We start from the raw sequence: 12,602 nt of genomic DNA, 5'->3' as shown, positions 1-12,602 counted from the left end.
AACTGATACCATGTGGGGCCCTTGTTGAAGGACGTATGAAAAATACCCACTGTGTTCCATTTGTCTCTTACACTAAATACAGTGTGTATAATTACTGATATACTGCAAGAGAGGAAATTAAAACGCATACCAGGAATTTGGGGTCGATGGACCTATAGCGTCCATGAAATTTTAACAATAAATATTATTCCTATTGACATATTTAGCATGTCCAACAATACAATAGTTTTCAGATTTCCGTTTCGAAATTACATTTCCCTAAGTATTTTAGCAAAATCGTGCCCATGGATATCTTTAGAGCCCCCCCCCCCCCCCAGGAAGAGGTCCCTTGACTGGTTGAGGCCCGCTGCCATAATGGATGGAGTGACCAAAGGACAGTGTGAGTCCAATTACTCATTCTTCCTTGTAAAGGATGTACCTGTCACGGTTATGTGCCACTGAGGCGTTAGTTCGCTTTTTTTTTTTAATGGAGTTTTATATAGCGTGAACTTGACCCGAAGGTATCGGGTAATGCTCAGTTCTTGTTTAGCTAAGCCTACAAACAGAAAGTCTTTAAATACGTAATACTCAAAGTACAAAAGCCATAAGAATGCTAAACTTCACTGAAACGATATAATGTAAAGATAACTACAGAATCTTACTTATGACCATTAATCGTCTAATACCAAAAGCATAGTCATCTATTTCTAAAGCTATTAAGTCTTTCTGTAATGGTTCACATTGTTTGGGACCGGGGTGTGGTCTGGAAGTGTAGGAAACTTGGGATCTCAGTGTGAAACCAGACCCCCATAAGCAAGTGAGATGCCAATAAGCCTTAAGGCCCGGAGAGATCGCCTTGAACAGATGGTAACTTAGATTAAAGGCTCTTTTTGTTCATAGCCACTCAGATTTATCTATGAACTTCTAGAGGAGGGCGATCCACTGAGGGCTGGAGTCAGGCTTGAACCAAAAGCCTGGCCTGGCTCAGCTCGAGGTCCTCTTGGGCCGTCGAGCTCAAACGAGCCGAGCCTTCAAACAGCTTCTGCCTGCCCTGCCGCCGACCCTCTTGCCCCGTTGTACAAACCAGCGTCCCGACCCCCTTTTCCTGCCGTCTTGCTGCCTCCACCTATCCCGAAGGGATCATTTAAAATGCAGCAAGCTTTCACAGTGCAAGCACTGCTTTGAAACTTAAAAGTCCAATTATTGAATTGCGCAGCGTGAATCCAGGAACCCTGTGATCAGTTGCGGCTTCCTTATCTCAATTGAACACCCTGTGTGATCCTACGCAATTATTTTATTTTACTGCGCCTCCTTTTCCTTCATCAGCCCGTTTGATAGCCGCTTGAACTACATCGCTTTGGGATACTCGCTATACCAAATCCTCTCTTGTACATGAGCAATTTTTAGGAGGCAGATGGCACCCGGGCCACCGCTTGGTTCACCACGGGCATCGTTGTCAGGGCGGGGCGAGTGGTGGCATGAATGTTTCTACGTTTATCTTAAGAAATAATCACTTATAGCAAATGATTCACAGTACAGCAATATAAAGTAATTTACCAATGAAACGGTTCCACTTTACAAGAGAAGTTTTTGAAATGTGAAACTTTGTTTACATTATGTTTGTTGCCTGATTTACTTGCCAAATAGTTTGCTGGCTCGGCTCGTGCTTGAGCTCTAAGAGCCAGCCAGCCACCAGTGTCCCACTTGCTCGGATGTGGCTCAGCCCTCCCTGTTAATTTCCTGGCTCAGCCACCTTTACGTACTTTACAACAGCTCATGCCAACATTTGTGTTTGTGTCTCGCGGTGGAAGATCCTCGGTGAGCAGGACCAAAGCACGTTGAAATGTTGCCGCAGTCCACCCAACCGCCACTAGATGGCGCTGAATCATCTTGGTTTACTTCAGAGCTTTGACATTCAGGCCATTAAAAAGGACGCCTACCCACTCAGCCGCCTACATTAATTCCAAATTGTCATCTGCAGAAATAAATATATATATTTATTTTTAGTACTGAATGCAGATTAATTGCCGCCCAGCTTCTACCTGCTTAGTGCGAGGATTCACTAGTCAATAGCACACACGGTAAACTGCCTGCACCACCCTGGAACGCTTTTTGTGGGATGTGTTTTTCTTCAGTTTTGCATGGCGTTTATTTAAATGTTTGCCATGATGCTGCACCGACTGCTGGAGAAGATCACATAATCATAAGAGGTCGTGATTCTTATTTAAGTATAACATTTAGAAAACCCAGCCTAACCCCGACCGGCGACATGGGGCAGTACAATAAAAAGATCACATTAAAAAAATCTTGTTTTCCTCTGTTTTGGGGGTTATTTGTATGGTTTGATCGAGAAAGGGTCGAAAATAGTTTGTTTTATGCTGCTCCTTTTTAGAAGTGTGTTTCTTCTGATCTCGCAGCATCCTTCGTTATGCTCGATATGTCTCCGTGCATTGCCAACACCTACTTATACTGGTGAACAGCAGGGCGGGGTCCCGCTAGATCCTGGCTCAGGACCGTGGGGTACGGAATTCCCAAAACACACCTGAGAGTACCTTACAACTCGCTAAGGCACAGGGATACTGGAAGGCAGGCATCTACTCTCACTCCCTGCGGGTGAGTCTCACGCATTTCGAGGCTTGGCTGATCTGTAGTGTCACTCATGGGGGAGGGCTAGAGCCTGATCTCTAAATGCACACCTGTTCAGAGTTCTGCTTCTGCAGAGCGGCTTCTAGGAGCTGCAGGGCTCCAGAAAGCAAAAGCATCCCTCGGGAGCCCACCCACAGACGCCTTCATTTGAACAGCGGAGCCACATTGGACCCATCAGAGAGGTACTCCACAGCTGTTGTCAGCCATTTGGTTACCTTGTTGAGGTTTTCTGGTTATTTTAATAACTGTACATTCATTTTGAATGCTTTATCGTTGAATTGATGTCAATACCTATCAAAATCTATTCCTGTTATCATACATATTTGTTGACTAGTTCTAACTCCCAAGAATTTTCCAAACTTGAAAGTTTTGCTCCACTCTGTGAGCTCCTGTGTGACCCTCTTTCTTTACCTGCTCCTGGGAGACGTCCCCTGCCTGCTCTCTGTGAGTTCCCTTGCCTGCTCCAGTGTGCCCTCCTGTGTCTGCACATCGCCTGCTCCTTTGCCTGGCCTCGGAGCTTCGCCTCGTTAATATGCACTGTATGTACAACCTCACACCTCTGGAAAACTGGACTCTCCGCCCAGGTGCCTTGCAGAGCAATATCCGTAATCAGTTTTTTACAATAAATTACACCTGATACACAGCAACCGTACAGCCAGTTTGTAATCACTACTCCCTAGAATGCCTAAGACCTTATCGATCAGTAAAACTACCCACTTCAATTATGCTGAATTATTTATGCTGTCTGCTTTCCATCCATAAAGTCATTATCCTCGATGACGTGTTCTCCTTTGCAGCAGGAACACGCGACCACTGCAATGTCCCAGTTCTGCCCTTCTTAATGAAAACACTACCGAACCTGCTGAAAAATGTCCACAAATTATTTAGCAATCAGAGACGATAGCACCCTCTACCGGCCCCTAGGGCAGTGGCAGGTGTCTAATTCCTCCTAAGGGGTGTGCACCACTGAATGCTTCTGTTTGAATGCTTCGAAGATAGCCTTCATTCCCCTTTTTCGGCTGGCGCCCATGCCCTTCTGCATGGGGTGGCCGGCGGAGGCGAAAGGGGTTATCGGAGAGTCCACGGAGGCCGCGCGCTTCATCTTCAGGAAAGATCTGGCGTGGGAGCTGGCTTTTGCGCGCGACGTTGTGGCCACCAGACATTTCTGGTACTGGACCTGAGAGGAAATAAATAATGGGAGAGAAGTTAAGAGCTTTATTGGTTCATCCCGCTCATACAACCGCGTTCAATATTATTGTTCATGCCTGGAAAACCACAGTGCCCAAGTGCGTCATCTCTGGCTGTAGCAAAATAGCTTGGCTAACTAAATGAATGACAGGCTCATTCTGTGTCTGCTGCTGAAGGCGGGTTTGGCGCGAGGTACCTGCCGGATGAATGGCTTAATGGCGCCAAACAGTGACCAAACTAATGATTTAATTGAGGGCTTTTTATGGAGGGAAAGGGCAATGGCCAGTTGGGGACCTACGAGAAGGGTAGAGCGGCCACCCCGTATCTGTGTCTTCAGGTGGTGACTGGGGGTTCGGCTTCACATATTGACCGCCTTTCGCAAGGGCTGCATGCCATAGTCAAGGAAAGGGCGTGGTTCAAATGCACGAGAGGCAGGGTAGGTGAGTGTGAGGGCAGGGCTGGAGGCAAGGCTAAAAAAAAAAGCAAAGTACCCGGTAACTAAATTGTTGTTCATTCACTGACACACAACTGCATATGAACTGTGTCAACTATAATCGAACATATTATAGTTCATATTATATTTCATTTCTACAGCATAGATTGTTGAAAGTTAAAGACATCTGCAACATTTGATACATTTCCCCTTCTAATCACTTGTCACAGAAGAGGAAACTGTGGCATCCATGTTACTCACATACAACCCGTAGGGAACATTTGCTATTACACTTTAAGTATGATCACTGCGGGGACAACTAGTTTAGTTGGTTTTCCCCCCAACTGCAACATCTCTTACGCCCCCCACAATAAATACAGAGCGATAGTTGCCATGTGACTCTGACTAATGTATGAGACCTTCACACAGTCCTGGCTTCTTAGTCAATAGAATTTCGAATACTGAGATTTTGTAGGCTATATGTGCAATGTTAAAAGCAAAACTACAAGTCTCAGAATGCAAAGTCATGTGAGCTCAAATGGGAGGAGAATGTTATGTTATCTTTAATTTATACAGTGCACAGCTACTCGAAAGTGTCCCGGCGCTAGCTACGGAAAAGAGAAAGAAGAAATGCACACCAATCAAACTAAAAAAGCAAAGTTTTTAATTTTCTTTTGAACAAAAGAGGGTCCTGGGTAGCCCGAAGAGCTAAGGGCAACAGATTCCAGGCAAGACCCGCTTTACGAACAAAGGAGTTCCCCCCCAGTCTTTGGCGATTAAACCTGGGGGTCTGGACCAAAAGCTGAGCAGACAAACGCAGCTGTCTCCCTGGAGTGTAAAAGGCAAACCTCTTACGCAAATAAATAGGACCCAGACCATAAAGGGCCCGGTGGGCAATGGATAGCATTTTAAATTTCAAACGAGATTTGACTCATCTGCTCATCTCATTAAGATTAAATAAGAGCTAAGAGCATTAACAGATATGTGCTGCAACATAATTGAATTTTTTTTTTAGATCAGCAAAGACATAGGTGTAGTGTCAGGGGACCGTAAATGGTGCGGTTCTAGTTCCATTGTACTATGACTGCGCAGATGTATTGTGCACCAGAGTCATATCTCTTATACTGGTCTCAGTTTCTCAATAACGCACCATTCCAGGTCTCTGTCACTGTGTCCCTTCTCAATGAAGTATTTTGTCAGTTTTGTGGCATCCAGTGCTGAGGTGTTCCATTATTCTCGTTCTAACTCTCCTTTATGTTATCCCTACATACAGTAGATTACAAGGGCACCTTATGATGTGTACTACATTTTTGCAATTTCAGTTGGACAGGTTTTTCAGTCTCCGTTATGGGTTGAGCCCTAGATCTACTTCCTTCATCCTCTTGGTGAAGGAGCACATGCTACCGTTACCGCAAGGGGAATGTCCTCCTGATGTTGGTGTGCCCCAGAGTGTTGTTTGTCTGTTATCTGCTGCTGGTGCCTTGGGTGTGTGTACCAGTATATCTTTCAAATTGCTGGCTCTTTTGAAGAAGTACATAGGTTTGCTAAACCCAGGGCTCTCTTACTAGCTTTTCTGATGAGACGAGGAGGCTGCTATCTTTCTGCTAGCTTCTCAGTGAGTCTCTTTGCATGGGCCTTGTAGTCCTTTGAATTTGAAATTTTTTGTCTCAGACATAAGAACTGATCCACTGGGAGGTTCTCACATAGGGATCTCAAAGCAGAGCAGGTTGTTCCCGTTAGTCTCTTTATAGTTGTCTTCTATTCCCAGAAGGCCGTCATCAGCAGTTATTTGTAGGCCCAAGAAGGCCAATTTCAATCCACCTATAGTAATGGTGAATCTAAGTTGGAAGTTCAGTGTGTTGGGCCAATGTGAGAAGGACAAGGAATCTTCCTTACTCCCTTTTCAGATTAGCAGCACACTATCTATGTAGCGCTTACACAACTTGATGTGTGCCCTAAACAGGTTAGAGGGATGAAGCACTTACTCAGACTCGAAGGAGTGCACATACAGACATGCCAAGCTGGGAGTGAATGGGCTCACTATTGATGTCCCATGCACATATAAGAATTCTCCTCCATACTCAAAATAGTTCTGAGTTAGGGCTAGATGTGCCAAGTCAAGGATAACTCATGTGGTGTCACTGATTCCCACACTGTCTCATTTAGGATTCTGTCTATCACCTCAAGGGTGGCCTCCTGTGGGTTATTAGTGTATAGTGACTAAACATCCAAGCTAATGAGTATCTTCCTGTCCGGGTCAAGAGGTATGTCCTTGATGAGGTTTAGCACATCCTTTGTATCCTCGAGGAAAGTAGGCATTTCTTCCACCAAAGGTCTCAAAAACACATGCCAGAACTGTGAAAGGCATTCAAGTGTAGATCCTATCCCGGATACAGCTGGTCTACCGGTGGTGGGGGGCTTGTACATATCAGGACTTTAGATTGTAATTAGCTCATCGATAATTCACACTCACATCTGGCACAGGATATACTCACCATGCAAGCCGCCTGCACAGCTTCAGAGATGTTTCCTGCGTCAGGTTCGCACCAGAAGACCGCGCACTGGAATCGCTGGTTCCCCACATCCACAATCAATGCAAAGGTTCGGGGGTCCTTCCCAACGCCAATAAAGGTCACATAGCGGACTTGACAGTCCCAGATTAGATCTCCATCGTCATCCTCCTGAATGAAATAACATGTAAAATGAATATTCGAAAATGCACATAGATAATTGCCTGACAGACCATACCCCCTTCCAATGTTTGCACACAGGACGTCCAGGTTACCACAGATGCCGGAGCACCTTTGCCCTGGGGATTCCAGTCTCCATTTGAAAGTCACCTTAAGACACTGACAAATTAAAGTCATTTCAATATTTTAAACCACAAATTAGAAGCTCTAGAACTCGAACCAAATTGTTAAACAATGGAGATGTCCAGGGGATAACATAGAAACAGCCGCGGTCGGTAGTAGGAGTAACTGCAGGGCGGTGACGTGGGGAGTGGGAGGGGCAGGGTGGGGGGTAGTAAACTATGGATTACGGAGGTTTACAGATAAGTTAACATATAAATTAATAAAACGAATTTCGTTGCGTGCACTGCATCCCCAAATGTGATGCAGTGCACGCAACGAAATTCGTTTTATTAATTTATATGTTAACTTACCTGTAAACCTCCGTAATCCATAGTTTACTACCCCCCACCCTGCCCCTCCCCCTCCCCACGTCACCGCCCTGCAGTTACTCCTACTACCGACCGCGGCTGCATAGAAATACTTTTCAGCTGCAAGTTCCTGGTGCATTTACCTGCTGTTGTTTTTGGCCTGGTTGAGCAATGCCTTTCCTTTCAAGAGGCTGGGTTCAAATGTGGTTAAGGTCATTCAGCCCCCACATTGTCTTAATTAAATTAAATCATTTAGAAATTATTTCCGATTTAATAGTCTGAAATTACTCTGATGGTAACTCCATGTGGATGGTCAGGTCACTGCTAATGCCAACATGAAATTAGAAAGGCACCTGGACGGCATGGCTCTACCAGAGTCATGGCCGCTGGGCAGTCAGGCACTTAGAGGCTAAGCTAAGGATCCGCATCTCATATAATAACTGTTAGAAATGGCGATTTCTGGTTGGCTAGGGCTTGCGCCAAAGCCAGGCAGAAATCACCACTCTAGTCAGGGCTGGGGAGTTACACGCCAAAGATAACCCCTGCTCACCCCCTTGGTAGCTTGGCACGAGCAGTCAGGCTTATCCCGGAGGCAATGTGTAAAGCGTTTGCGCGCGCACCCAGCAACAACACCCAAGACCCACCACAAAGGAAACTCCACACAAGGTATTATATAAAAATAGCCTTTGTATTATACCAAAACACATTAGATAAAAAAACACACTTTACAATGTGCCAACAGGCACGTGCAGAAATTACAGGGGATATGTACAAGACAGGGCCACCTGGACCACTGTCAGGAATAAGCACTTTTGGAACTAGCACGTTGTAGAAATATCACTTTAGAACATAGCACATATAATCACTGTAGCACCAATTAGAAAATGTAGCGCACAACCAGTAACCACTGGGAACAGGTAAGCACCACCTACGCAACCCTAACCACCTTAGGAGAATATTGCGCAGGGAACCAGGACCTCACTAGCACCACCTGTACTAGGAGAAAAACAACCACCTAAGTATCACAATACCTGTAGGGGTCTAAGCACATTACACATGATGCATCACAACACATTCAGAGGTGTAGGGAAGGAAAACACATGATGCATAACATACATTCAGCGGTGTAAGAACAAGGCACATGACGCATAAAAACACATTCAGAGGTGCAGGAAAACACAATTGCGCCCAACCCACATAAGTCACCACCTGTGACTGTCCCTAGGCCAACTGGCCTTGCAGGGGTTCAAACACCCTGTGTCCAGTAGAGTCAGGGCAAGACTGCACACGCAGTCAAGGCAGGAGCAACTGGGCACAGCCTACACGTTGCAGCTGCCCACTAAGTGCTGGGCAGCTGGAAAAAGGCTGGGGCACCACTGTGCCTTTTTAAAACATATCACCTGCGTGGAGCCTCCCTGGGCTCTTAAAGAAATGAGGGGGCCAGGCGTTGAGCCTCACAGGCTCTTTACACAATATGCCCAGAAGGAGCCTTTAAGGCTCTGTGAACACTGTGGACCGCGTTGGAGCCTCACAGGCTCTTAACCCCTTCGATGCTCATGACGGAGCGGTTCCGTCATGAGCATCGGTTGAGCTGTGCTCATGACGGAACCGCTCCGTCATGAGCACAGCCCCTGGGGGAAGCGCTGGCGCTCCCCCCCTGGGGCATCGATCGTGCCCCCACAGAGGGGGATGGCAGCGGAAGAGTTTCCGCTGCCACCCCGAGCCCCCCCATGCTTCCTGATGACGTCAGCGCGCACAGCGCGCGCCGGCGTCATCAGGAAGCGTTGGACGCGCTGGAATTCATTTCTTCCAGCGCGTCCAACAGGAGCAGGTAGGTGTTTGGCTCCGGTGTGGCGGGGGGGGGGGGGGGGAATTGCGAGGCCTTGAGGCATCGGGGGAGAGGAAAGAGTATTTCCTCTCCCCTGATGTCTCAATGCTGGGCATTCCTGTCCCACGATCGCGCACAGCGTCGCGATCGTGGGACAGGAATGCCCCCACTAGACCCCAGGGATCTCGTATTTGGCCATTTTGGGAGCGACCCCTTGGGCAAGGGTCGCTTCCCTGGGGGAGAATTTGTGACAGACTTTTCTGCCCCCCCTGGGGGCAGATCGGTCCACTTTCGGTCCGTTTCTGCCCACAGGGGGGGGCAGAAAAGCCCACTAGACACCAGGGATGTCGTAATATTGTTATGGGAAGCGACCCCTTGGGCAAGGGTCGCTTCCCTGGGGGATAATTACTACGCAGACTTTTCTGCCCCCCCTGGGGGCAGATCGGTCCACTTTCGGTCCGTTTCTGCCCCCAGGGGGGGCAGAAAAGCCCACTAGACACCAGAGAATTTCGATATATTGATATGGGAAGCGACCCCTTGGGCAAGGGTCGCTTCCCTGCGGGATAATTATTGCTCAGACTTTTCTGCCCCCCCTTGGGGCAGATCGGTCCACTTTCGGTCCGTTTCTGCCCCCGGGGGGGGGGGGGCAGAAAAGCCCACTAGACACCAGGGAATTTCGATATATTGATATGGGAAGCGACCCCTTGGGCAAGGGTCGCTTCCCTGCGGGATAATTATTGCTCAGACTTTTCTGCCCCCCCTTGGGGCAGATCGGTCCACTTTCGGTCCGTTTCTGCCCCCGGGGGGGGGGGCAGAAAAGCCCACTAGACACCAGGGATGTCGTTATAGTGAGATGGGAAGCGACCCCTTGGGCAAGGGTCGCTTCCCTCGGGGAATAATTTTTGCACAGACTTTTCTGCCCCCCCTGGGGGCAGATCGGTTCACTTTCGGTCCGTTTCTGCCCCCAGGGGGGGCAGAAAAGCCCACTAGACACCAGGGATGTCGTTTTTTTGATATGGGAAGCGACCCCTTGGGCAAGGGTCGCTTCCCAGGGGGAAACATTTATGCTCAGACTTTTCTGCCCCCCCTGGGGGCAGATCGGTCCACTTTCGGTCCCTTTCTGCCCCCAGGGGGGGACAGAAAAGCCCACTAGACACCAGGGATGTTGTTTTGTTCATTTGGGAAGCGACCCCTTGGGCAAGGGTCGCTTCCTTGGGGGCATAATTTTCTGGAAGACTTTTCTGCCCCCCCTGGGGGCAGATCGGTCGACTTTCGCTCCGTGTCTGGCCCCAGGGGGGGGGCAGAAAAGCCCACTAGACTCCAGGGAATTAGTGTAAATAAAAATGGAAGTGACCCCTTTGGCAAGTGTCGCTTCCAGGGGGCAATTTTTGTAATATGTATTTGGCCCACCGGCCCCGGGACAGAGTAGCCTTTTTTTTTCCTGCTGTTTTCTGCCCCACCTGGAACATAACCCGATTGACCATTTGGGTAGTAACATAGCATGTTGTAATGTTTATTGTTTTATTTTTTGTGAATTGCAATAGTAATGTTTTTTTTTTTTTACTTTTTTGTTCTAGGTGAAGGCTTTTGCTCTTTTCAGTTTGCCGTGTTGTTATGGTGGTTCTGCTGTTTGTGTAGTTTGGTAAGAGACTCTTTTTTGTACAATGTAAATGTGTTTGATTTCTCTGCATGAATTTTTTTTGCAAATGGTGTAATAATAGCAGTATGTTTGTTTTTTGAGTGTCAAAAACTTTTTGCATTGGTGCTCGATGTGTATTTTGTTGTCTTGTGAGTAATTTGTTTTTTTTTTCTTCTTTCTAGTTGGATATCGTTGGTTTTTGCTGTGTCACTGCAGAGTAGGTTTCTGGTGAGTGCAGCTGTCTCTTGTAATTGAATTGTATAGTTTTTTAGTACATTGATCTTTGTGATAAAAGTACACATTTCTTTACTTACTTGGTTGGCACATTGTTGGTTGTTGTTTACTTGTTTGTGCAGTCTTCTATCTTAGAAAGTATAATGGCTAGCCGCAGGATTACTGCTCAGCAGGTTGTTGGTTTGCTGTTTGAGTCTTCCTCTGATATTGGTTCAGAGACTGACTCTGCATCTGAGGGAGAGGAGGCAGGGGATGATTCTGGCAGTGAGTTGTCTCTCCATATGGAGTCATCGGATGATGAAGATACTCTTAGTGCGGATGAAGTGCCTGTGTTAGAGGAGGAGACTGATGTGCCGATAGTGCGGCAAGAGGCATCTGCGCTGCAGCCTGGTGCTGCAAGGCTTCCCATTGGTGTATTGCGGCAAGAGGCATCTGGGCTGCAGTTTGGGGCTGCAAGGCTTCCCTTTGAAAGTGATGACCTCTGGGTTGCCCCTGGCATGGTGCAGCCGGCATTGCCAGAGTTTACTGGTGTTCCAGGGTCTAGAGTGAATACTGAAACATTTTTGCCGGTACATTTTTTTCAGTTGTTTATGGACGATGTGTTTTTGGCAGAGATTGTTGAGCAGACTAATTTGTATGCCGAACAGTTTTTGAGGGACAACAGTGCCAGTCTTAAGCCACACTCTAGAGCTACCCGGTGGACTCCCACAAATGTTGAAGAGATGAAGAAGTTCTTGGGTTTAACTTTTTTGATGGGCTTGCTAAGGAAGCCATCAATGTCTTCATATTGGTCTAGCAGTCCCTTGATGGCAACGTCTATTTTTCCGGCAGTCATGACTCGTGACAGGTATTTGCTTCTGCTTCGGATGATGCATTTTGTTGATAATGGTTTAGCGTTGCCACGAGATCACCCTGACTGTGACCGTCTTTTTAAGATTAGGCCTGTCCTTGATCACTTTGTTGATCGATTTTCTGAGATTTATGCCCCTGGGAAAGAAATTGCAGTGGATGAGTCTTTGGTGTTGTTCAAGGGCCGCTTGTTTTTTAGGCAATACATTCCTAGTAAGAGGGCACGCTATGGAATAAAGCTGTATATGCTGTGTGACAGTAGGACTGGATATGTCTCTAATTTCAGGGTGTACACCGGTAAGGAATCTAGGATTAACCTCCCTGGTTGTCCGTCCACTTTTGGAGTGACTGAGAACATTGTTTGGGAACTTGGTAGAGGATTTTTTAACAAAGGCCACCATTTATATGTAGATAACTTCTACACTGGTGTGCGGTTGTTCAGGGAATTGGCCAAAGTGGACACTCTTGCTTGTGGCACAATCCGCTCTAACCGTAAAGGTTTCCCGAAAGAACTTGTTTGTCAAAAGCTTGTGCGGGGATAGTGCAGTGCGTTGCGTTGCCAGGAGCTTCTTGCTGTGAAGTTTACAGACAGGAGAGATGTCTACATGCTGACTACCATCCATGATGAAAGCACTGCACCTGTGAC

At 47.1% G+C, this 12,602-nt stretch overlaps 1 protein-coding gene across 2 annotated transcripts in view; it reads right to left on the bottom strand.

The window, feature by feature from the left end:
* Positions 1 to 284: 284 nt before the first annotated feature.
* The window catches only part of APBB3 (amyloid beta precursor protein binding family B member 3), a 293,244-nt gene continuing 280,926 nt past the window's right edge, over positions 285 to 12,602 (bottom strand). For both annotated transcript variants that reach the window (XM_085617816.1, XM_085617817.1), the window contains exons 12-13: positions 6,742 to 6,927; positions 285 to 3,802 (exon numbers count right to left, since the gene is read on the bottom strand). In XM_085617816.1, coding sequence (XP_085473942.1) covers positions 3,575 to 3,802; positions 6,742 to 6,927 — 414 coding nt within the window. In that variant the 3' untranslated portion in view covers positions 285 to 3,574. The remainder of the gene's footprint in view (positions 3,803 to 6,741; positions 6,928 to 12,602) is intronic.

Source organism: Triturus cristatus, chromosome 7 (assembly GCF_964204655.1).
Source record: "Triturus cristatus chromosome 7, aTriCri1.1, whole genome shotgun sequence".
In the NCBI taxonomy this organism is placed as follows: Eukaryota; Metazoa; Chordata; class Amphibia; order Caudata; family Salamandridae; genus Triturus; species Triturus cristatus.
Note: the sequence above shows the minus strand (reverse complement) of the source record. Positions and strands in the feature narration are given on the sequence as shown.